Source organism: Mustelus asterias, chromosome 5, assembly GCF_964213995.1.
Source record: "Mustelus asterias chromosome 5, sMusAst1.hap1.1, whole genome shotgun sequence".
In the NCBI taxonomy this organism is placed as follows: domain Eukaryota; kingdom Metazoa; phylum Chordata; class Chondrichthyes; order Carcharhiniformes; family Triakidae; genus Mustelus; species Mustelus asterias.
This window is the reverse complement of record NC_135805.1, coordinates 31,470,157-31,495,891: the sequence shown is the minus strand read 5'-3', so window position 1 is coordinate 31,495,891 and position 25,735 is coordinate 31,470,157. Positions and strand designations below refer to the sequence as shown.

The 25,735-nt window shown below is 45.9% G+C and overlaps 1 protein-coding gene across 1 annotated transcript in view; it reads left to right on the top strand.

Annotated features, from left to right (window-relative positions):
• The window catches only part of ccdc162 (coiled-coil domain containing 162), a 224,150-nt gene that overhangs the window by 193,133 nt on the left and 5,282 nt on the right, over positions 1 to 25,735 (top strand). Inside the window, exons 48-49 of the mRNA XM_078213536.1 lie at positions 11,145 to 11,265; positions 22,398 to 22,463. Of these exons, the coding sequence (XP_078069662.1) occupies positions 11,145 to 11,265; positions 22,398 to 22,463 (187 nt within the window). The remainder of the gene's footprint in view (positions 1 to 11,144; positions 11,266 to 22,397; positions 22,464 to 25,735) is intronic.

Here is a 25,735-nt window from a genome sequence, read left to right as displayed (position 1 = left end):
CTGGTCCCTTAATAAGGATTGAGAAGTGAAATGAATGTAGAATCATAGAATTCTACAGTGCAGAAGGAGGCCATTTGGCCCATCGAGTCTGCACTGACCACAATCCCATCCAGGCCCTATCCCCATACCCCATGCATTTACCCTAGCTAGTCCCCCTGACACTGGGGGAGAATTTAGCATGGCCAATCCACCTAACCTGCACATCAGGTCTCTCATTAGGTGGTCAGTGCAGACAGCTGATCTTCCTCTATTAATGATCTTTAACACGAGTTTCAGATGTTGAATGGGGAAATGGCAGTCATGTGATTGAGCAGTGGTTGACAGAGGAACGTCAGTGACATTAGATACTCGCTATGCCTGCTGTCCAGGTCTTTGTGACTTTTTAATCAGCACATTACTTACCCATTCACCACGTAACTGGAGAAGAGATGCTTCATCAAGTCCTGCTTCTCAGGCCGACTCAGAACACTGGTTTAAACAAACCAGGTGCATGCAGCGGACCGGGAGGCAAGAACAAATGTGCAAATGACCTTTGCAGTATTTTTGATATGATTTGATTTATTATTGTCACATGTATTAACATACAGTGAAAAGTATTGTTTCTTGCGCGCTATACAGACAAAGCATACCGTTCATAGAGAAGGAAACGAGAGAGCGCAGAATGTAGTGTTACAGTCATAGCTAGGGTGTAGAGAAAGATCAACTTAATGCAAGGTAGGTCCATTCAAAAGTCTGACAGCAGCAGGGAAGAAGCTGTTCTTGAGTCGGTTGGTACGTGACCCCAGACTTTTGTACCTTTCTCCGATGGAAGAAGGTGGAAGAGAGAACATAAGAACATAAGAACATAAGAAATAGGAGCAGGAGTAGGCCATCTAGCCCCTCGAGCCTGCCCCGCCATTCAATAAGATCATGGCTGATCTGAAGTGAATCAGTTCCACTTACCCGCCTGCTCCGCATAACCCTTAATTCCCTTATCGATCAGGAATCCATCTATCCGTGACTTAAACATATTCAACGAGGTAGCCTCCACCACTTCAGTGGGCAGAGAATTCCAGAGATTCACCACCCTCTGCGAGAAGAAGTTCCTCCTCAACTCTGTCCTAAACTGACCCCCCTTTATTTTGAGGCTGTGCCTTCTAGTTCTGGTTTCCTTTCTAAGTGGAAAGAATCTCTCCACTTCTACCCTATCCAGCCCCTTCATTATCTTATATGCTTCTATAAGATCACCCCTCAGCCTTCTAAATTCCAATGAGTACAAACCTAATCTGCTCAATCTCTCCTCATAATCTACACCCCTCATCTCCGGTATCAACCTGGTGAACCTTCTCTGCACTCCCTCCAAGGCCAATATATCCTTTCGCAAGTAAGGGGACCAAAACTGCACACAGTATTCCAGCTGCGGCCTCACCAATGCCCTGTACAGATGCAGCAAGACTTCTCTGCTTTTATATTCTATCCCCCTCGCGATAAATGCCAACATCCCATTTGCCTTCTTGATCACCTGTTGTACCTGCAGACTGAGTTTTTGCGACTCATGCACAAGGACTCCCAGGTCCCTCTGCACAGCAGCATGTTGTAATTTTTTTCCATTTAAATAATAATCCAATTTGCTATTATTTCTTCCAAAGTGAATAACCTTGCATTTGCCAACGTTATACTCCATCTGCCAGATCCTCGCCCACTCATTCAGCCTATTCAAATCTCTCTGCAGACCTTCCGCTTCCTCCACGCACTTCACTTTCCCACTTATCTTCGTGTCGTCAGCAAACTTTGTTACCCTACACTCAGTCCCCTCCTCCAGATCATCTATGTAAATAGTAAACAGTTGAGGCCCCAGTACCGATCCCTGCGGCACGCCACTAGTCACCATCTGCCAACCAGAAAAGCACCCATTTATTCCAACTCTCTGCTTCCTGTTGGATAGCCAATCCACGCTAACGCCCTACCCCCAACTCCGTGTGACCCAATCTTCTGCAGCAACCTTTTGTGAGGCACCTTATCGAATGCCTTTTGGAAATCCAAAAACACCACATCTACCGGTTCCCCTCCGTCAACCGCACTAGTCACATCTTGGTTAGGGCAAGTTTAGGGCCAGTTATAGATGGCAGAGGGAAGTTATGTGTGGAACCAGAGGAGATTGGTGAAGCATTGAACCAATATTTCTCTTCGGTGTTCACGCAAGGGGACATGAATATAGCTGAGGAGGACACTGGGTTGCAAGGGAGTAGAATAGACAGTATTACAGTTGATAAGGAGGATGTGCAGGATATTCTGGAGGGTCTGAAAATAGATAAATCCCCTGGTCCGGATGGGATTTATCCAAGGATTCTCTGGGAGGCAAGAGAAGTGATTGCAGAGCCTCTGGCTCTGATCTTCAGGTCGTCGTTGGCCTCTGGTATAGTACCAGAAGATTGGAGGTTAGCGAATGTTGTCCCATTGTTTAAGAAGGGGAACAGAGACTTCCCCGGGAATTATAGACCGGTGAGTCTCACTTCTGTTGTCGGCAAGATGTTGGAAAAAATTATAAGGGATAGGATTTATAGTTATTTGGAGAGTAATGAATTGATAGGTGATAGTCAGCATGGTTTTGTGGCAGGTAGGTCGTGCCTTACTAACCTTATTGAGTTTTTTGAGAAAGTGACCAAGGAGGTGGATGGGGGCAAGGCAGTGGACGTGGTATATATGGATTTTAGTAAGGCGTTTGATAAGGTTCACCATGGTAGGCTTCTGCAGAAAATGCAGATGTATGGGATTGGGGGTGATCTAGGAAATTGGATCAGGAATTGGCTAGCGGATAGGAAACAGAGGGTGGTGGTTGATAGTAAATATTCATCATGGAGTGCGGTTACAAGTGGTGTACCTCAGGGATCTGTTTTGGGGCCACTGCTGTTTGTAATATTTATTAATGATCTGGATGAGGGTATAGTTGGGTGGATTAGCAAATTTGCTGATGACACCAAAGTCGGTGGTGTGGTAGACAGTGAGGAAGGGTGTCGTAGTTTGCAGGAAGACTTAGACAGGTTGCAAAGTTGGGCCGAGAGGTGGCGGATGGAGTTTAATGCGGAGAAGTGTGAGGTAATTCACTTTGGTAGGAATAACAGATGTGTTGAGTATAGGGCTAACGGGAGGACTTTGAATAGTGTGGAGGAGCAGAGGGATCTAGGTGTATGTGTGCATAGATCCCTGAAAGTTGGGAATCAAGTAGATAAGGTTGTTAAGAAGGCATATGGTGTCTTGGCGTTTATTGGTAGGGTTCAGTGTTGGGGCCACAGCTGTTCTCTTTATATATTAACGATCTAGATGACGGGACTGGGAGCATTCTGGCCAAGTTTGCCGATGATACAAAGATAGGTGGAGGGGCAGGTAGTATTGAGGAGGTGGGGAGGCTGCAGAAAGATTTAGACAGTTTAGGAGAGTGGTCCAAGAAGTGGCTGATGAAATTCAACGTGGGCAAGTGCGAGGTCGTACACTTTGGAAAAAAGAATAGAGGCATGGACTATTTTCTAAACGGTGACAAAATTCATAATGCTAAAGTGCAAAGGGACTTGGGAGTCCTAGTCCAGGATTCTCTAAAGGTAAACTTGCAGGTTGAGTCCGTAATTAAGAAAGCAAATGTAATGTTGTCATTTATCTCAAGAGGCTTGGAATACAAAAGCAGGGATGTACTTCTGAGGCTTTATAAAGCACTGGTTAGGCCCCATTTGGAGTACTGTGAGCAATTTTGGGCCCCACACCTCAGGAAGGACATACTGGCACTGGAGCGGAGATTCACACGGATGATCCCAGGAATGGTAGGCCTGACATACGATGAACGTCTGAGGATCGTGGGATTATATTCATTGGAGTTTAGGAGGTTGAGGGGAGATCTGATAGAAACTTACAAGATAATGAACGGCTTAGATAGGATGGACGTAGGGAAGTTGTTTCCATTAACAGGGGAGACTAGGACGCGGGGGCACAGCCTTAGAATAAAAGGGAGTCACTTTAGAACAGAGATGAGGAGAAATTTCTTCAGCCAGAGAGTGGTGGGTCTGTGGAATTCATTGCCACAGAGGGCTGTGGAGGCCGAGACGTTGAGCGTCTTCAAGACAGAAATTGATTTCTCGAGGAATTAAGGGCTATGGGGAGAGAGCGGGTAAATGGAGTTGAAATCAACCATGATTGAATGGTGGAGTGGACTCGATGGGCCGAATGGCCTTACTTCCGCTCCTATGTCTTATGGTCTTATGGTCTTATTGAATTTAGGAGTCGTAGCGTTATGTTGCAACTGTACACAACTCTGGTGCGGCCGCACTTGGAGTACTGTGTGCAGTTCTGGTCCCCACATTACAGGAAGGATGTGGAGGCTTTGGAGAGGGTGCAGAGGAGGTTTACCAGGATGTTGCCTGGTATGGAGGGGAGATCCTATGAGGAGAGGCTGAGGGATTTGGGATTGTTTTCGCTGGAAAGGCGGCGGCTAAGAGGGGATCTTATTGAAACATATAAGATGATTAGAGGTTTAGATAGGGTGGATAGTGATAGCCTTTTTCCTCTGATGGAGAAATCCAGCACGAGGGGGCATGGCTTTAAATTGAGGGGGGGTAGTTATAGAACCGATGTCAGGGGTAGGTTCTTTACCCAGAGGGTGGTGAGGGATTGGAATGCCCTGCCAGCATCAGTAGTAAATGCGCCTAGTTTGGGGGCGTTTAAGAGATCCGTAGATAGGTTCATGGACGAAAAGAAATTGGTTTAGGTTGGAGGGTCACAGTTTTTTTTTTAACTGGTCGGTGCAACATCGTGGGCCGAAGGGCCTGTTCTGCGCTGTAATGTTCTATGTTCTATGTTCTATCTTCATAAAAATCCAGTAAGTTCGTCAAACACGACTTTCCTCTCATGAATCCATGCTGCGTCTGCTTGATCGAACCATTCTTATCCAGATGGCCTGCTATTTCTTCTTTAATGATGGATTCCAGCATTTTCCCAACTACAGACGTTAAGCTAACCGGCCTGTAGTTACCCGCCTTTTGTCTATTTCCTTTTTTAAACAGCGGCGTAACATTAGCCGTTTTCCAATCCGCCAGCACTACCCCAGAATCCAACGAATTTTGATAAATAACCACTAACGCATCCACTATTACCTCTGACATTTCTTTCAGTACCCTGGGATGCATTCCATCTGGGCCCGGGGACTTGTCCACCTTCAGTCCCGTTAGTCTCCCAGCACTGCCTCTCTGGTAACATTAATTGTATTGAGTACCTTTCCTCCTACCAACCCTCTATTGTTAATATTCGGTAAACTATTTGTGTCTTCCACCGTGAAGACCGACACAAAAAACCTATTTAAAGTCTCAGCCATTTCCTCGTTTTCCACTATTAAATCCCCCCTCTCGTCCTCCAAGGGTCCAACATTCACTCTAGCCACTCTATTCCTTTTTATATATTTGTAAAAACTTTTACTATTATTTTTTATGTTTAGAGCTAGTTTAGTTTCATAATCTATCTTTCCTTTCTTTATCACTTTCTTAGTCATTAGAATGTCCGGGGTGCGTGGGGGTCCTGCTTTGCCAAGGCGGCGGGAAGTGTAGACAGAGTCAATGGATGGGAGGCTGGTTTGCGTGATGGACTGGGCTACATTCACGACCTTTTGTAGTTCCTTGGGCAGAGCAGGAGCTATACCAAGCTGTGATACAACCAGAAAGAATACTTTCCATGGTGCATTTGTAAATGTTGGTGAGAGTCGTAGCTGACATGCCAAATTTCCTTAGTCTCTGAGAAAGTAGAGGTGTTGGTGGGCTTTCTTGACTATAGTGTCAACATGGAGGGACCAGGACAGGTTGTTGGTGATCTGGACACCTAAAAACTTGAAGCTCTCGACCCTTTCTACTTCGTCCCTGTTGATGTAGACAGGGGCATGTTCTTCTTTATGCTCCCTGAAGTCGATGACAAATTCCTTCGTTTTGTTGTCATTGAGGAAGAGATTATTGTTGCCGCACCGGTTCACCAGATTCTCTATCTCATTCCTGTACTCTGTCTCATAATTGTTTGAGATCTGACCCACTACGGTGGTGTCGCCAGCAAACGTGAAAATCGAATTGGAGGGGCATTTAGCCACACAGTCTTGGTGTATAAGGAGTATAGTAATTTCACTGTTCATTCACTCATGGGATGTGAGCATCGCTGAGAAGTTCCTCATTGTCCCTGGGAAGGCGGTGGTAAGCCGCAATCTTAAACCACTGCAGTCCACATGGGGTATGTCCACTCACACCGTTAGGGAGGCAGTTCCAGGATTTTGACCCAGTGACAGTGAAGGAACGATGATAAAGATCTAAATCAAGACAATGTGAGGCTTGGAGGGGAACGTGCAGTGGGTGGTGTCCCCCGTCTCTGCTGCCCTTGCCCTTCTAGGCGTTAGAAGTGGCAGGTTTTTGAAGGTGCTGTCAAAGGACCTGGAAGTGTGGAAGAGGCAAGTTCAATCGAGATACTCAACATGGCATTGGGTGATTACTTGAATAGAAACAGCGTTCAGGGCTCCAGGAAAAGGTGGGGGGATGGCGCTAAGTCATGGTGCTCATTTGGAGAGCCAGTACAGACACAGTGGGCCAAATGGCCTCATTCTGTGTCGTAACACAACTGTGAAGGAAATCTTACTGGCTCATCAGGCCAGTTGATCGGCGAGATGAGCCAATAAGATCAGGCGAGAGGCGAAAGGCCCAGTTTTTTGCCTCTCGTGATGTTACCAGCCCCATTCTGCCAGCGAAATTGGCTTTGCACCAGCAAAGACAGTGCCAAGGGGGCAGGGCCTGAGGGGTGGGGTAGGGCCTGAAGGGGGCAGGGCCATGAGAGTGGGTGGAGCTCCATAGTAGGAAGCGGGGGGAGGAAAGGGGGGTGGGAGCAACAATTGGCTGGAGTGGTGGAGGGGAGCGATTGAGGGAGGGGATAGGGATGGCGAGCAGGTGTACACGTTGGTGGGTGGGTGAGGGGGGGGGGGTAGCGGGAGGAGAACCTGTGGTCTGGGGGAGATCTGGAGTATGGCCTCCAATAGGGCCAGAGACCATTGAAGAAGGTTCGCCCCTCCCTATCCCATCAGTAGTCCGAGGAGTGAGACCTGGCTGTCTTCAAACTTGCTGCTGGCTTCCCACTGCCACAGCAGGAATTGCAGTGGAGGCTGGAAGAGGCTTTACAGTGGAGGCTGGAAGAGGCTTTACAGTGGAGGCTGGAAGAGGCTTTACAGTGGAGGCTGGAAGAGGCTTTACAGTGGAGGCTGGAAGAGGCTTTACAGTGGAGGCTGGAAGAGGCTTTACAGTGGAGGCTGGAAGAGGCTTTACAGTGGAGGCTGGAAGAGGCTTTACAGTGGAGGCTGGAAGAGGCTTTACAGTGGAGGCTGGAAGAGGCTTTACAGTGGAGGCTGGAAGAGGCTTTACAGTGGTGATTAATGGGCCATTTAAGGGTGGGTGAGCCACCTTACCCCCCCCCCCTCCCCAAGCAAATGGAAAATTGCAGTTGGATTTGGGCAGCATCATGTCCAAGTTCATGCCCCCGCTCGCCTGTCAATCTCCCCCGAGGAGGTGTAAATTTCTGCCCAATGTTTCCGTTCGATGACCTTTCAGAGTGACAGTGTCACTGATACAAGGACCTTTAACCGACTGATTGCTCCGAAGCAGTGAAATCGTCTTCAGTGCTTGACAATGAAATGTAAAGATGGGATTGGATGTTACATTTTGTGGTGGGTGAGGGCGGAATGGAAACTGAGCGCTCTGCTTGTTCCCGCCCTCACAGTCTCAGCTCGTCCACTAGTGGGAGAGACTAGAACCCGAGGGCACAACCTCAGAGTGAAGGGAGATGAGGAGGAACTTCTTCAGCCAGAGGGTGGTGAATCTGTGGAACTCATTACCACAGAAGGCTGTGAAGGCCGGGTCATTGAGTGTCTTCAAGACAGAGATAGATAGATTCTTGATCAATAAGGGGGTCAAGGGTTACGGGGAAAAGGCGGGAGAATGGGGATGAGAATCATATCAGCCACGAGTGAATGGTGGAGCAGACTCAATGGGCCGAATGGCCTAATTCTGCTCCAATGTCTTTGGTCTTTTGGTCCAATCAAGTGTCAGGAGGCCAATTAGAGAAGCATAGAGGTAGCTGGCTCAGCGGCCAATCAGGACTGTAGCCTGGGATGTCATGTGACAGAAGAGTAATGCCACAAAAGGGAAGTTGGTGAGGACCAGATGTGTAACGGTCTTGAGCTCTCAGAACCGGTCTTTTTTTTAACTGAAGGGCCAAAAGCGATTTAAAAATAACTTTACAAACATACAGTCGCTGCCACCTTCCCCAACAGAATCTGCTGGTATAGGTAGGACAAAGTAAGAGTTTTAACAACACCAGGTTAAAGTCCAACAGGTTTATTTGGTAGCAAATGCCATTAGCTTTCGGAGCGCTGCTCCTTCATCAGATGGAGTGGATACTAATGGAGTGGTATAGGCAGTAAACATGGAGGCCTGGTCTTCCGCCCTTGTGCCACCTGGTTATAGCTTCCAGAAAACACTCCCATCCGACAATGGGAGTAACATACAGCCGGTATTAAAAACTGCAGGCAATTGGACTGTTAATGAGCTTAACAGCTTGTCAATAAGAACATAAGAACATAAGAAATAGGAGCAGGAATAGGCCATCTAGCCCCTCGAGCATGTCCCGCCATTCAATAAGATCATGGCTGATCTGAAGTGGATCAGTTCCTCTTACCCGCCTGCTCCCCATAACCCCTAATTCCCTTATCGATCAGAAATCTATCTACCCGTGATTTAAACATATTCAACGAGGTAGCCTCCACCACTTCAATGGGCAGAGAATTCCAGAGATTCACCACCCTCTGAGAGAAGAAGTTCCCCCTAACTCTGTTCTGAACCGGCCCTCACTTATTTTGAGGCTGTGCCCTCTAGTTCTGGTTTCCCTTCTAAGTGGAAAGAATCTCTCCACCTCTACCCTATCCAGCCCCTTCATGATCTTATATGTCTCTATAAGATCACCCCTCAGCCTTCTAAACTCCAACGAGTACAGACCCAATCTGTTTAATCTCTCCTCATAAGCTACACCCCTCATCTCCGGTATCAACCTGGTGAACCTTCTCTGCACTCCCTCCAAGGCCAATATATCCTTTCGCAAGTAAGGGGACCAAAACTGCACACAGTATTCCAAATGCGGCCTCACCAGTACCTTGTACAGTTGCAGCAAGACCTCCCTGCTTTTATATTCTATCTCCCTCGCGATAAAGGCCAACATTCCATTCGCCTTCTTGATCACCTGCTGCACCTGCAGACTGAGTTTTTGCGATTCGTGCACAAGGACCCCCAGGTCCCCCTGCACAGCAGCATGTTGTAACGAGCGATTGTAAAATAGTGACTTCTGCATCTGCTGGCCTTCTGTAATTTGCGAAGCTGACGTGTTGACCTTGTATTCCCCACCCAACATCACCACGCCCTATTTGAGATTGGCATGGGAAGGAGGTCGGGGTGGGGGGACAGTAGCATGCCCAATTGGTGGCCATAAAGGCCGTAAAGCCTGACCCATCGTTCAGCAGGTTTGGAACAGTCTGATGACTCCTCAATAACTCTTCAAATCTGATGATACTGGCACAATAGCTCTGCTTTTGCCTGTTAATTTTTATATTACATATGCATACACACACACACTCATAAACCTTCTGGCTCGTGATGCATCACTTACTCCAATCTTTCAGAATGAGGAAATGAGTTTTATTGTATGTTTGGTTTGTTGATGCAGACATCAGAAAAGGGGATTTGAAATTGAGTCATGGACCACTGTAGTTGTTAAAACAAACACTTCTGCCTCTCGGAAAGTATTTGTAGGTTCTAACTCCAGCAATTGAATAATAAACAATCGAGGTTAACACCTGAGTCCAATGCTGAGAGTGCTGTGTTAGCAAGAGATGTCCCTCATACAGGTGAGAGCATCCTGGCAGCGTTCAGTATTCAATCAACACCCTCCAAACAGATTAACTTGTCATTTATCTCATTAACTGCTTAAGATCTTCAGCACACACAATTGATGATGAACAGGATGTGAGGTTTGAAGCTTTAGGTCGACAGAACCCCAAGATTTTGTATTTTGGTTCTGCCTGACTGAGTATCGGGGACAGAAATCACTGGTGAGAAGGTGGGATTTATAATAGGTGCTGATAACAATGGCTTTGGCCTTTCCATTGCCTGGTTAAAAGAAAGAATTATATTTTTCAGAATTCCAAATTTGTACAGCTGCTTAAGCACCTTTTTAATTTCCTACAATTTCAGGCCTTTAAAAGCTTGAAAAAGAGAAACAGCAACAACTTGTATTTATGTATTTCATGACCTCAGGATGTCCCAAAGAGTTTTACCACCAATAAACCACTTTGGAAGTATAGCCACTGTTGTAATGTGGAAATGTGGCAGCCAATTTACACAAAGGAAGCTCCTACAAACAGCAATATTATAATGGCCAGATGGCCTTGTTTAGTGATGTTGGTCGAGAGAACTCCGGGCGGAGATTCCTGCTCCTTTTTGAATAGTGCCGTGGGACCTTTTGATTTGATTTATTATTGTCACATGTATTGGTAACGGTGTAAAGTATTGTTTCTTGCACTGTAGACAAAGCATACTGTACGTACATAGAGTACGTTGGGGAGAAGTAAAGGAGAGGGTGCAGAATGTCATTGTTAGAGAGCTTAAAAGGGTTAGAATAAAGTTTTAAAAGCATAGAACGAGAGTAAAAGATAAAATTAGAGATTATGCTGGGGACAACTCGCAAGAAGTGGCCATGTTCCAACATCATCTTGAATGTTGCATCCAATCAAGAGGACAAATGGGGGTCTCGTTTTGTCGTCTCATCCGAATGAAGCCACTTCCAACTGTGCCGCACTTAAGTATCAGCCTAGAGTTTGTGTTCTGGACTCATAATGATCATTTTTCTCATCTTTGCTCCTTGTACTGACGGGCTTGCCCTGCATCTTGGTTACTCTGTAATCGGTCACATCTCCACTGCCCATCACTCAGTGCGTTGATCTGAAGTTAGCAAATCTGTGTTAGCTTGAAGCCTTGCTTCCTTGGTGCAAGATACTGTTTGAGAATCTTTCTGTCATTAGCACTGCTCCACGATCTAACCTGTTTGCTGCCTCTGGTTAGGTACGCTGTCAGCTGGTTCAGGAGCGCAACTTGAAACTCGATGCCTTCCAGCGGGTCAGTGAATTGCGAAACCAGATGTACGACTTTGAGGCTACTTTGTCTCAAAGGGAAAGTGTGGCAGGTAAAGGAAATGTATTGTTCAACTAATTATTTTCATTTATAGAATGTTGTATTTCCATGCTTATTGCTTTAAACACTAAATTTCATATTTGCACGTCAGATACTTTAACCTGTAAATCTAGATGGCCAGTGTCACTGTGATATCTGAATTGTAGGCATGCTCCCCATACACACAATTACGCGCATAAATAAATCATAGAATCCCACAGGGCGGCACGGTAGCACAGTGGTTAGCACTGCTGCTTCACAGCTCCAGGGACCCGGGTTCGATTCCCGGCTTGGGTCACTGTCTGTGTGGCGTTTGCACATTCTCCTCGTGTCTGCGTGGGTTTCCTCCGGGTGCTCCAGTTTCCTCCCACAGTCCAAAGATGTGCGGGTTAGGTTGATTGGCCATGCTAAAATTGCCCCTTGGTGTCAGGAGGAATAGCAGGGTAAATATGTGGAGTTAAGGGGATGGGGTCTGGGTGGGATTGTTGTCGGTGCAGGCTCAATAGGCCAAATGGCCTCCTTCTGCACTGATATCAGAAGGACAGATTTTACACAGAGGGTGGTGGGGGCCTGGAATGCGCTGCCGGGCAAGGTGGTGGAGGCGGACACACTGGGAACGTTTAAGACTTATCTAGATAGCCATATGAACGGAGTGGGAATGGAGGGATACAAAAGAATGGTCTAGTTTGGACCAGGGAGCAGCACGGGCTTGGAGGGTCGAAGGGCCTGTTCCTGTGCTGTATTGTTCATTGTTCTTTGTTCTGCAGTTCCTCATTCCTGTAAATCTTTCTGCAAACTCTCTAATAACTGATCCAACAAATGTTTTGACCCACTGAATACTTCAGCAGTGTTGTTGTAATTATTTGAGATTTGTGATATATCCAACCACTGGTAGCTTATCTCTTCTGTAAAATTTGGATTACTATAAATGTTAACTTGTGGAAGTCTGCGTTTGGAGGACATAAAGTACACAAAAAGGTGCAACTTGTAGACCATTGTTTAGTTTGTAAAAATGAGATGGTTTCCAGGCTGTTCCTAGGTGATAATGCAGTGAGATAGATTGAGATGTTTGTATCATTATCTTATTCAGAAAGCTGCACTTGTAGGTTCTGCCCTTTGACAATCGAGGCAGCATTTGACTGAGGGTAGCACAAAGGTGCCTGAGTAAAATTGAAGTCAATAGGAATTGGGGAGAAAACATGGCACTAGCTGGAGTCATACCAAGCACAGAGAAAATGGTTGTGGCTGTTAGAACAACAGAACTCCTACAGTGCAGAAGGAGGCCATTCGGCCCATCAAATCTGCACCGACTCTACAACAAAGTATTGCATCCAGGCCCTTTTCCTCACTCTATCCCCGTAACCCCACACATTTACCATGGCTAATCCATCTAACCTACACATGTTTGGACTGCCGAGGAAACCAGAGCACCCAAAGAAAACCCATGCAGACACGGGGAGAACATGCAAACTCCACACAGACAATCAATCACCCAAGGCTGGAATTGAACCCGGGTCCCTGGCACTGTGAGGCAACAGTGCTAACCACTATGTCATGGTTGGAGGGTATATCTCAAACCCAGGATTCATTGCAGGAATTCCTCAGAGTAGTGTTCTCAGTCCACCCATCTTCAGCTGCTTCATCAATGTACCTTCCTTCCAAAACAAAGTCAGAGGTGTGGTTGTTTGCACCTCCTCAGATAATGATGCAGTCTGTGCCCATATGTAGCAAGACCCAGACAATATCAGGATCACTCAGCTCCTGACCTTATTACAGCCTTGGTTCAAACATGGACAGAAGAACTGAACTCCAGAGGTGAGGTGAGAGTGACAATCCTTGACATCAAGGCTGCATTTGACCAAGTGTGGCATCAAGGAGCCCAAAACTGGAATCAATGTGAATCAGGGGGAAACTTTGCTGGTTGGAGTCGTACCTGGTACATAGGAAGATGATTCTGGTTATTGGAAGTAAAACATCTCAGCTCCAGGACATCTCTGCCGGAGTCCCTCAGGGAAGTGTCCTCGACCCAACCAGCTTCAGCTGCTTCACCAATGACCTTCCTTTCATCATAAGGCCAGAAGTGGAGATGCTTGCTGATGATCACTCAATTTTAGCACCATTCGTGCTCCTCAGATACTGAAGGAGTCTGTGTTCAAATGCAGCACATTATCTAGGTTTGTGCTGATACATGGCAAATAATATTTGCATCACACGTCTAACCGTTGCCCCTTGACATTCAATGCATTACCATCATTGAACCCCCCACTATCAACACACTGGGGGTTACCATTAACCAGAAACTGAACCGGACCAGCCATATACACACAGTGGCTACAAGAGCAGGTCAAAGGCCAGGAATCCTGCAGCGAGTAACTCACCTCCTCGCTCCCCAAAACTTATCCACCGTCTGCAGGGCACAAGTCAGGAGTGCGATGGAATATTCCCCACTTGCCTGGATGAGTGCACTCCAACAACACTCAAGAAGCTTGACACCATCCAGGACAAAGCAGCCCGCTTGATTGGCACCACATCCACCACATTAAACATTCACTCCCTCCACCACCGATGCACAGTGGCAGCAGTGTGTACCATCCATAGGCTGCATTGCAGCAACTCATCAAGGCACCTTCGATAGAGCCTTGCAATCCTGAGATCTCTGCCATCTGGAAGAACAGGGCAGCAGCACTCTGACTGGGAAAATGATCACCATTCCCTCATTACCACTGGGTTAAAAATCCTGCAACTCCCTTCCTCAACAGCACTGTGGACTGCAGCAACTCAAGAAGGCAGCTCACCACCACCTTCTGAAGGGTAATTAGGTATGGGCAATAAATGCTTACATCCCATGAATGAAGGGGAAAAGACAAAGCTTCTCTCGGAAGAAAGCAAGTACATCAACGACAAGTAATTGAAATAATACATTTCATGAGGAGTGAGGCAGTCATCACACCTAATTAGAAATGAACCCAGGTGTCTTGGGATGACCACTTAACATTGATGGCGTTCCTAATACTCTAGATGTCTCGAGACATTTCTACTAAAGGATTCTCATCTGCTAGAGAGTTGGTTTTCTAATCCTAAACAGTTTGTTATTTTACCATCTAAATGAATTGACCCACAGAAATGTGATTGGTTTCACAGTAACCAGGCTTTGTCACTTCATATGCTTATTAGCAATGGCCTTAATCTGAACTTCAGCCGTCACAAACAGGCTGTTGCAGATTGCAATGTGACTGCAGTGTTCAAGAAAAACTCAGTTGTTTTCAAGTGAAATTCAGATGTGCTGAAGGTGGAGTCTTTAGCTTCAGATCAGAAAGATACTATCTGGTCTCCCTCTGTCCATATGGCAGCCACGGAAAGGAACTGGACGTCAAAGACTTCAAAGCCCAGTAATATCTCTTTCTCCTTGACCCGTACTAGTACAAAAGAAAATCAGGAGATAGTGTTCACACGTAATCAAAGGAAACTCTCCATAAACCACTTCTTCCTGTGAAAGACCCATCAATCAAGATACGTTTTCAGTTTTAAAGGGTTGCCTATTGAGAAACAACCCCTTTTCTTCAGAATGCAGCTGAATCTCACAGGCGGGAGCTGCTGATCGAACTGTTGCAAAGGCCACGTATGGAAGCACAAGAAATTGATGGCCTGGCTCTATGGTGGCAGAGTGGTTAGTGCTGGATAAAAGCAAATTACTGCGGATGCTGGAATCTGAAACCAAAAAAGAAAACACTGGAAAATCTCAGCAGGATCCAGGGTGAGGTATCTAAATGGATACAAAATTGGCTTCTTGACAGAAGCCAGAGGGTGGTTGTAGAGGGTTGTTTTTCAAACTGGAGGCCAGCGGTGTGCCTCAGGGATCGGTGCTGGGCCCACTGTTATTTGTCATTTACATTAATGATTTGGATGAGAATATTGGAGGCATGGTTAGTAAGTTTGCAGATGACACCAAGATTGGTGGCACAGTGGACAGTGAAGAAAGTTATCTCTGATTGCAACGGGATCTTGATCAATTGGGCCAGTGGGCTGACGAATGGCAGATGGAGTTTAATTTAGACAAATGCGAGGTGATGCATTTTGGTAGATTGAACCAGGGCAGGACTTACTCAGTTAACGTTAGGGCGTTGGGGAGAGTTACAGAACAAAGAGATCTAGGGGTACATGTTCATAGCTACTTGAAAGTGGAGTCATAGGTGGACAGAGTGGTGAAGGAGGCATTTGGCATGCTTGGTTTCATCGGTCAGAACATTGAATACAGGAGTTGGGACGTCTTGTTGAAGTTGTACAAGACATTGGTAAGGCCACACTTGGAATACTGTGTGCAGTTCTGGTCACCCTAGTATAGAAAGGATATTATTAAACTAGAAAGAGTGCAGAAAAGATTTACTAGGATACTACCGGGACTTGATGGATTGAGTTATAAGGAGAGGCTGGAGAGAACAAACAAAGAACAAAGAACAATACAGCACAGGAACAGGCCCTTCGGCCCTCCAAGCCTGCACCGCTCATGTGGCGACTAGACCATTCTTTTGTATCCCTCTATTCCCAGTCTGTTCATGTGGTTATCTAGATAAGTCTTAAACAATCCGCCTCAATCACCTTGCTTGGCAGTGCATTCCAGGCCCCCACCACCTGACTGGGACTTTTTTCTCTGGAGCGTAGGAGGCTGAGGAGTGACCTTATAGAGGTCTATAAAATAATGAGGGGTAGATAGTCAATATCTTTTCCCAAAGGTAGGGGAGTCTAAAACTAGAGGGCTTAGGTTTAAGGTGAGAGGGGAGAGATACAAAAGTGTCCAGAGGGGCGATTTTTTCACACAGAGGGTGGTGAGTGTCTGGAACAAGCTGCCAGAGGTAGTAGTAGAGGCGGGTACAATTTTGTCTTTTAAAAAGCATTTAGATAGTTACATGGATAAGATGGGTATAGAGGGATATGGGCCAAATGTGGGCAATTGGGATTAGCTTAGGGTTTTTTTTTAAAAAATGGTGGCATGGACAAGTTGGGCCGAAGGGCCTGTTTCCATGCTGTAAACCTCTCTGACTCTAGGTCTGGCAGCATCTGTAAGGAGAAAAAAGAGCTGACGTTTCGAGTCCAGATGACCTTTTGTCAAGGATCATCTGGACTCGAAACGTCAGCTCTTTTCTCTCCTTACAGATGTTGCCACACCTGCTGAGATTTTCCAGCGTTTTCTCTCCGGTGGTTATCACTGCTGCCTCACAGCGCCAGGGACCCGGGTTCGATTCCCGGTTTGGGTCATTGTCTGTGTGAAGTCTGCACATAATCCCCGTGTCTGCATGTGTTTCCTCCGGGTGCTCCGATTTCCTCCCACAGTCCGAAAGACGTGCTGGTTAGGTGCACTGCCATGCTAAGTTCTTCCTCAGTGTACCCGAACAGGCGCTGGAGTGTGGTGACTAGGGGATTTTCACAATAACTTCATTGCAGTGTTAATGTAAGCCTATTTATGACACTAATAAACAAACTTAAAAAAAGTAATATTTCTAATTGTTGAGTTGACTTTGTGTTTGGCAACGTTTGGTAAGCAATCTGCATAAATCAGTGTCAGACACTTATATCACTGAGAGCTTCATGTATTACTGCACACAGTGAAATATTATCTTTTACCCCAGAAAATCAAAGAAACCATTCTAAACCTCTTCCAATTAAATCTCATCTCAAAAAAGTCAGGTCTGAGGTCTGCTAGTTCTTAGTTCATTCTGAGGATTATCCACATCACTAGCAAGACGAGTATTTATTATCCATCCCAAGTTGTCTTTAAGCACGTGGTGGTGAGCTTTCTTAAGAACAAAGATCTGGATTTTTGGCCCCTCAAGTTATTTCACAAGGGCCTTTGTCCCACATTCCTCAGGTGAATAAAAAAATCAACCTCAGATTTAAAATTAACTAATCTAAAACGATTGTTTTTTTTTTGTGGAAATAAGTTTCAAATTTTTACCATCAGTTGTGTGTTGAAGTGATTCCTAATTTCACTCCTGAAAAGTCTGGCTAATTTTTAAACCCCAACCCCCTAGTCCTGGACTCGGCAACCAGTGGAAATTGTGGGCGGGCAGGATTATATCCCCTTCTGTGGGTGGGTTTGAAGGTGTGGAGGCCCATAAAACCCAGTGGCTGGCCTTGCTGCCACCTACCCAACCACCCCCATCCTGTCTGAAATGTTACAACAGGAAAAGGAGGCATCAGGCAGTCCACCCTCCATGGGCCTGTTGAGGCCCCCAAGTGGTTAAATTAATGGCCACATTAAGGGCCTCATCCCACCACCAGTATTTTAAAGAAAAGGCAGATAAAGTGAAAGTTTCTGAAGCATTCAGTTCTCAAAGGTTAACCTGCTCCATTTCTTCAGTGATTTGTGCCAGAGGCAACAACACTTGCTTGGGCTGCTTTATGGTGTCACAGGAATAAAATATGTGGGAAGCCTGACCGCTTTAGCTGCATGAGCTGGTGTCTGGCAAAGGGAGAGCTCCTGTCTGGCTTCATCAGAGGTAACCCCTCCAGCTCACTTGCCACCCTCGCCATTGAGGGACGCGATCAATGCATTACCTAACTAAAAGCCACTGTATTTCAACGAGTGTATGGTTCATGGGCTTTACAGGATTGAGTGAGGGTTAGAACCTGGACAGCAGAATTTTAGATGACTTCATATTTACAGAGGGTGGAATGAGGGAGACTGAATGGGAATGTATGGAAGTAGCCGAGTCTGAAGGTTAAAGGCTCGGATAAGGGTTTCAGTAGCAGAAGAGCTGAGGGAGTGGCAGACTCCGGCGATGTTACAAAGGCAGTAATAGACAGTGATTGTGTGGATTAGGCAGTTGAAAGTTCATCGCAGGTTGAAATTTGACACATTAGGTGAGAAGGGAGCAGAGCTTTTGGCAGGATTGGAGAGAATATGGCTTCAGTCTTCTCAATATTTTGTTGGAGGAAAGTTCTGTTCGTCCAGGACCAGATGTGGGATAAGCAGTCTGAACATTTAGAGAGAGAGTGGAGGCATTGAGAAGTGGTGGTATGGGAAAACCTAATCTTGTTTTCAATGGTGTTGCTGAGAAACCAGAGCAGGCAATCCTTGGGGGAATATAGAAAATAGGTGCAGGAGTAGGCCATTCGGCCCTTCGAGCCTGCACCACCATTCAACATGATCATGGCTGATCATGCACTTTCAGTATCCCGCTCCCACTTTCTCTCCATACCCCTTGATCCTTTTAGCCACAAGGGCCACGTCCAGCTCCTTCTTGAACATATCCACCAGCTTTCTGTGGTAGAGAATTCGACAGGTTCACAACTCTGAGTGAAGGAGTTCTTCCTCATCTCAGTCCTGAATGGCTTACTCCTTACTCTTAATGTGACCCCAAGTTCTGGACTTCCCCAACATCGGGAACATTCTTCCTGCATTTAGCCTGTCCCGTCCCATCAGGATTTTATATGGTTCTTTGAGATTTCCTCCCTCATTCTTCTAAATTCCAGTGAGTACAAGCCCAAACGATCCTGTCTCTCTTCATATGTCAGTTCTGTCATTCCGGGAATCAAGTCTCGTGAACCTTCGCTGGACTCAATAGCAAGAATGTCCTTCCTCAGACTAGGAGACCAAAACTGCGCACAATACTCAAGGTGTGGCCTCACCAAGGCCCTGTGTAACTGCAGCAATTCATCCTTACTCCTGTACTCAAATCCTCTTGCTATGAAGGCCGGCATGTCATTAGCTTTCCTCACCGCCTGCTGTACCTGCACGCCAACCTTCAGTGACTGTTCCACCATGACACCCAGATCACATTGCACTTCCCGTTTTCCTAAACTGCCACGATTCAAATAATAATCTTCCTTCCTGTTTTTGCCACCAAAGTGGATAACCTCACATTTATCCACGTTATATTGCATTTGCCCACTCAGCCAACCTGTCCAAGTCACCCTGCAGCCTCTTCATGGACTATTATTTAAATGGTAAAAAATTGCAGCGTGCTGCTGTGCAGAGGGACCTGGGTGTCCTTGTGCAGGAATCTCAAGGAGTTGGTTTGCAGGTGCAGCAGGTAATTAAGAAGGCAAATGGAATTTTGTCCTTCATTGATAGAGGGATGGAGTTTAAAAACAGTGAGGTTATGTTGCAGCTGTATAAGGTGCTGGTGAGGCCACACCTGGAGTACTGTGTACAGTTTTGGTCTCCTTACTTGAGAAAGGATATACTGGCACTGGAGGGGGTGCAGAGGAGATTCACTGGGTTGATTCCGGAGTTGAGAGGGTTGGCTTATGAGGAAAGACAGAGTAGACTGGGGCTATACTCATTGGAATTCAGAAGAATGAGGGGCGATCTTACAGAAACATATAAGATTATGAAGGGGATAGATAAGATAGAAGCAGGGAAGTTGTTTCCACTGGCGGGTGAAACTAACTAGGGGACATAGCCTTAAAATAAGGGGAAGCAGATTTAGGTCTGAGTTGAGGAGGAACTTCTTCACACAAAGGATTGTGAATCTGTGGAATTCCCTGCCCAGTGAAGCAGTTGAGGCTTCCTCATTAAATGTTTTTAAGACAAGGATAGATAAATCTTTGAACAGTGAAGGAATTAAGGGTTATGGTGAGCGGGTGGGTAAGTGGAGCTGAGTCCACAAAAAGATCAGTCATGATCTTATTGAATGGCGGAGCAGGCTCGAGGGGCCAGATGGCCTACTCTGCTCCTAGTTCTTATGTTCTTATGTACTTCGCATCCTCCTCACAGCACATACTGCCACCCAGCTTAGTGTCATCTGCAAACTTGGGGATATTGCATTCAATTCCTTCGTCCAAATCATTAATGTATATTGTGGACAGCTGAGTCCCAGCCCTGAACACTGCGGTACCCCACTAGTCACTGCCTGGCACTCTGAAAAGGACCCATTTATTCCCACTCTCTGCTTCCTGTCGGCCAACCAGTTCTCGATCCACATCAATACATTACCCCCAATACCATGAGCTTTAATTTTGCTCACTAATCTTTTGTGTGGGATCTTGTCAAAAGCCTTTTGAAAATCCAGATACACAACATCCACTGGTTCACCCTTGTCCACTCTACTGGTCACATCCTATACATCAGAGATAACAGTGGCAATGGGAAGAGAAGCCATTGATTCCAATTATCTGGGTATGATTAAATAGGTAAGAGCAGGCAGGTGCTGTCCTACCCAGCTGGGTATTGGTGGAGAAGTGGTTGGAGGAGAATGGTGTGATCAACTGTATCAAAGGGGTGCAACAGGTCAACATGAAGGACAATGTAGATAGCTTGCCTTTGTCACAAACAAATAGGATTGCCTGTGACAAGTGGGGCGAGATTCTCCAGCCTTCCAGCCACATGTTTCCCGCAAGTGGGAGATAGCGCACTGTTTGCGTGCAGTGAGATTCTCTGGTTCTACTGCTGTCAATGGGAATTCCCATTAATGTCACCCCTCACAGTGAGGATGCGCTGCCGGCAGGACCAGAGAATCCCACCGGCATGAACGGCCGGAGAATTCCAGCCATGCTGTTTCAGTACTTTGGCAATGGTAGAACCTGATTGATGGGATTCAGCGTGGAGTTCTGGAAAAGGTGGACACAAGTCTAGAGGTGACAACACACACAGGGACTTGGGAGAAGGAAGGGAGATTGGAGATGGGTGATAATTTGCAAGGACAGAGGATCAAGGATAATTTCTTCAGGATAAAGGTGTGAATGGCAGATTTGAAGGAGAGAGGGACAGAGCCAGAGGGTGAATTGTTAACAATGACAGTTAGCATTGCAACCGGAGAGGACAACTGAGTGGTCAGTAGTTCAGTGGGAATAGGGTCGAGAGAGCAGGAAGTGGGTCTCATGCACAAGATGAGCTCAGAGAAGGCACAATGGGAGGTAAGAGAGAAACCAGCAAAGGAACTAAGTTAAGGGCTAGGACAAGAGGGGGTTTTAGAGGCAGTTTGGCTCAGTGAGCTAGGGGAGGGGAGCAAAGTCGATCCAAAGATTGGATGATCTCAATCTTGGAAACAAACAAGACCATGAACTCCTTGCACTTACTGTTGAAGGCAGTGTGAAGATGCCAGGGGAGAGGTGTTTGTGAGGACGGCTCATAGTAAAGAAAAGTTGAAGGTTACTATTACATTCTAGAAAGATATGGGAAAAGTGAGCAGGAGAACAGGCCCTGATATTGTGTCCGGCAAGACCAGGCCATGAATGATCATTTGCTGTTGCTGAGAGGTTTGACCTCATCTGCATGATTGGGGTGGGAACCATTTCTGGCTGCTCTTGTCCACCTCCAGATCCTGACTGGCCCTGTCTCAGGGAGGAGAACAGCTTTGTTATTTCTCCTTCCGTAAACTGCCCTTCATTTCCTACCTGGACAGGAAGTCAACAACTTGGCCTCTGACCCTCTCCCAGTACCTTGAGGCTGGATATTGGCCAACAAAGTTGATACTGAATCTGTTGCCCCTGGGTGGGGGAGGAGTTCCGAGAAAGTGCGATCTGTTATACCCTCAGAAAAGGAGCAATGTCCCAATGAAGTCGTTAAGACTCGTTCACAATAAAGTGGTCAGTTGCATGCTCAGTCTCAGTTTTCTAATGCTTTCGCTGAATATGGCTTTATTGCCGAACTCTAGCTGCCCAGGTCTAATGCAGCTGAGTGAGTATTTGGTAACTGCAGAGGGCAGTTAAAAGTCAACCACATCGATGGGAGACTGGAATTTTATATACCTCAAATCAAATAGAAATGGCAGACTTTTCCAACAATACAATGACGTTATTTTCACTTCCTCTGTGGTATGAGTTGAAATCCTCAGACTGTCAGGGTGGGATTTGAGCTCTGTCATACTGGGTCAGGCTCTCACATTATCCACCTGGTAACACTGTCACTACACCATTATATCCATCAACCCTTTTTGCAAAGTTCAAAAAACATTTCTTTTGCCTCCCATTTCCTTTTTCGATTTCAGTGAAATCAATATGTAAACCATCAGGTAAATGACTTAAAAAACACCAGTGGATGGAGAAATCCTGAGAGCAACAGTCGGTGCAAAGGAGCCAACAGTGAAAGCAGAAGCTTGCCACGTTCATGCTACTCCTCCTAAAATAATGAGGAATATGAATACACAGCGCACCTTCAACACTCAGATTTCTAATATTGAATACTTTGATCAAAAACCCATACAGGTACCATGAAGAAATCACCATCATCTTTGTGTCGCAGTGCAAGCAGTTTCAGAAGTATTTTACCAGGTATTGGCATTTATAAATAAATCATCCTTTAATCGAATACACTTCCCCCATTAGGTGGTAATATATACTTAACTGTTTTGTCATCAATTTCCTGCTTTCCTCTTCTCCCTCCGGGCGGCACGGTAGCACAGTGGTTAGCACTGCTGCTTCACAGCTCCAGGGTCCTGGGTTCGATTCCCGGCTCGGGTCACTGTCTGTGTGGAGTTTGCACATTCTCCTCGTGTCTGCGTGGGTTTCCTCCGGGTGCTCCGGTTTCCTCCCACAGTCCAAAGATGTGCGGGTTAGGTTGATTGGCCAGGTTAAAAATTGTCCCCGAGATGTGTAGTTTGAGGGATTAGCGGGTAAATATGTGGGGGTAGGACCTGGGTGGGATTGTGGTCGGTGCAGACTTGATGGGCCGAATGGCCTCCTTCTGCACTGTAGGGTTTCTATATTCTATATATATATTCTATATCCTGCGACCAGAGCTGACGTGAAAGTGTCTACTCATTTTTTCCTTGTTGGTGAGCAGATTTTTTTCCCTGACGTCTACAATAAAAACTTTCATTTATCAGCACCTTTAATGAAGTAAAGTGTCCCAAGACACTTCACAGAAGTTGAATTAAACAATTGCACTTGATCAGACGTGGGTTTTAAGTCACAGAGTCACGCAGAGGCAAAGAGTCTTTATTATGATTAAGTCCCTCAAAGGCAGTGTTCCTTCCCAGCTTTGTAAGTTCATCCAGCCCTACAATCGTCCGAGATATCCCCACTCCCCCAATTTTGGCCTCTTGACTATCTCGGAATTCCCTCACTCCAGCAACCTTCAGTTGCCTGGGTCTCAAGCTCCGAAAATCCCTCGATAAATATCAATGTCACTACCTCTCTCTCCCCTCCAAGACACTGCCTAGACACACCTTGACCAAGCTTTTGACCGCCTGTACTAATATCACCTTTTAGCAGCAAACTTTGTTTGATAATGCTTATAAAGTGTTTTGGGATGCTTTATTACAATTTTGATAGTATTAGACAGGAACTTTCGAAAGTTGATTGGGGGAGTCCGTGAGAAGGCTGGTAAGTGGGAGGCTTTCAAAAGTGTGTTAACCGGGATTCAGGGCAAACGCGTTCCTTTTAAAGTGAAGGGCAAGGCTGGCAGAAGTGGGAACCCTGGATGACACAGGATATTGACACCCTGGTCAAGAAGAAGGAGGCATATGACATGGATAGGCACTGTGTATCAAGTGAATCCTGCGAAGAGTATAGAGGGTGTCGGAGTAGAGTTAAGAGAGAAGTCAGGAGGACAAAAAGGGGACACGAGACTGCTTTGGCAGATAAGGCAAAGGAGAATCCAAAAAGCTTCTACAAATACATAAAGGGCAAAAGAGTAACCAGGGAGAGAGTAGGGCCTCTTAAAGATCAGCAAGGTCATCTATTTGCAGAGCCACAAGAGAGGGGTAAGATCCTAAATGAATATTTCTCATCGGTATTTACTGTTGAGAAAGGCATGGATGTTAGGGAACTTGGGGAAATAAATAGTGATGTCTTGAGGAGTGTACATATAACAGAGAAGGAGGTGCTGGAGGTCTTAAAGGGCATCAAGATAGATAAATCCCCAGGACCCGATGAAGTGTATCCCAGGACATTGTGGGAGGCTAGGGAGGAAATTGCAGGTCCCCGAGCAGAGATATTTGAATAATCGACAGCCACAGGCGAGGTGCCTGAAGATTGGAGGGTGGCAAATGTTGTGCCTTTGTTTAAGAAGGGCTGCAGGGAAAAGCCTGGAACTACAGGCCGGTGAGCCCAACATCTATAGTGGGTAAGTTGTTAGATGGTATGCTGAGAGACAGGATCTACAAGCATTTAGAAGGCAAGAACTGATTAGGGGCAGCCAGCATGGCTTTGAGTGGAAAATCGTGTCTCACAAATTTGATTGAGTTTTTTTGAAGGGGTAACCAAGGTAGATGAGGGCAGTGCAGTTGACTACATGGACTTTAGCAAGGCTTTTGACAAGGTACCGCATGGTACGTTGTTGCAGAAGGTTAAATCTCACAGGATCCAGGGTGAGGTAGCCAATTGGATACAAAATTGGTTCGATGACAGAAGACAGAGGTTGTAGAGGGCTGTTTTTCCAAACTTGGAGGCCTGTGACCAGCGGTGTGCCTCAGGGATTGGTGCTGTAGTAATACAAGCTGCTGTTATGGTACAGCTCAACGAGCATTGATACCCACTGGTACTTTGGCCAAATTACTGTATTCACGTGCAGCTTCAACCCTATCCTCACCCACAGGCCCAGACTTACCAGTAGAACAGCCTGGATAGCTTGGGTGATAACCCCGGTCTCCACATCACTGTCGAGCCCAGCCCCATCATTTAACCCGTTGAGTTCAACAGTGGCGCTTCCACTGAATGAATGTAGATCTGGCAAAGTTCTAATTTAGCTGTATGGCTTGGTGCCACACCTGCTGTCTTTACTCACCAAGTATATTGGATTGAACGATACTGAAACAATCAGAATAATTGGAAGGCAATGAACCACAAGTAATGAACCAGGTCAGGTTAGCAAGCAGTGACCAAAACATAACCTGGGTTAATAGCCAACTGGAAAGGGAAAAAACCTAGACCATTGGATTGGTGATAGTTTTAGAAAGTGTGAACGAGCTCAGGGGAGGTGGAAGGAGAAATTTGGCATTCAACAAAATACCATTGTTAATGTGCAATAGGTACAGAATAAAGGTGAGAAAAAGGCATCTGAGAATGTCACAAATAATTAGAAATCAATTAAAGTGAAAGTGGACTTCCAGAACACAAATTTTAAAAAAGGAGAACGAAAAGAACAGGTTAAGAAAAGCAAAGAGGGAATAAAATACTAAAATGAAACGGAACAGTGAAAATTTTTAGTATGTCAATTTATAGAGAATTGTTGAAATGGAGCTGGGATCAGGGGAAAGGATTGTCAGCTTGGAGATGGTCAAAAGGTGTAGCATTGGGCTTCACAATAGAGTGTATGACACATTGAGGGGTCTGGAATGACACAAAGAAACAGAGCGGGTGGGCAATTTCTTTACACAGTTCTGGAATTGTGCAATTCCATCACACGGCTAGGGATCGAAGCAAACTTCAACAACATTCTAGATTTGATCTTTAAAAATTTGTTCATGCAAGTACTGCTGGTGAGACCAGCATTGCTCATCTCCAGTTGCCATTGAGAAGGTTCAGTAAGTAGTCTCACAACACCAGGTTAAAGTCCAACAGGTTTATTTGGTAGCACGAGCTTTCGGAGCGCCACTCCTTAA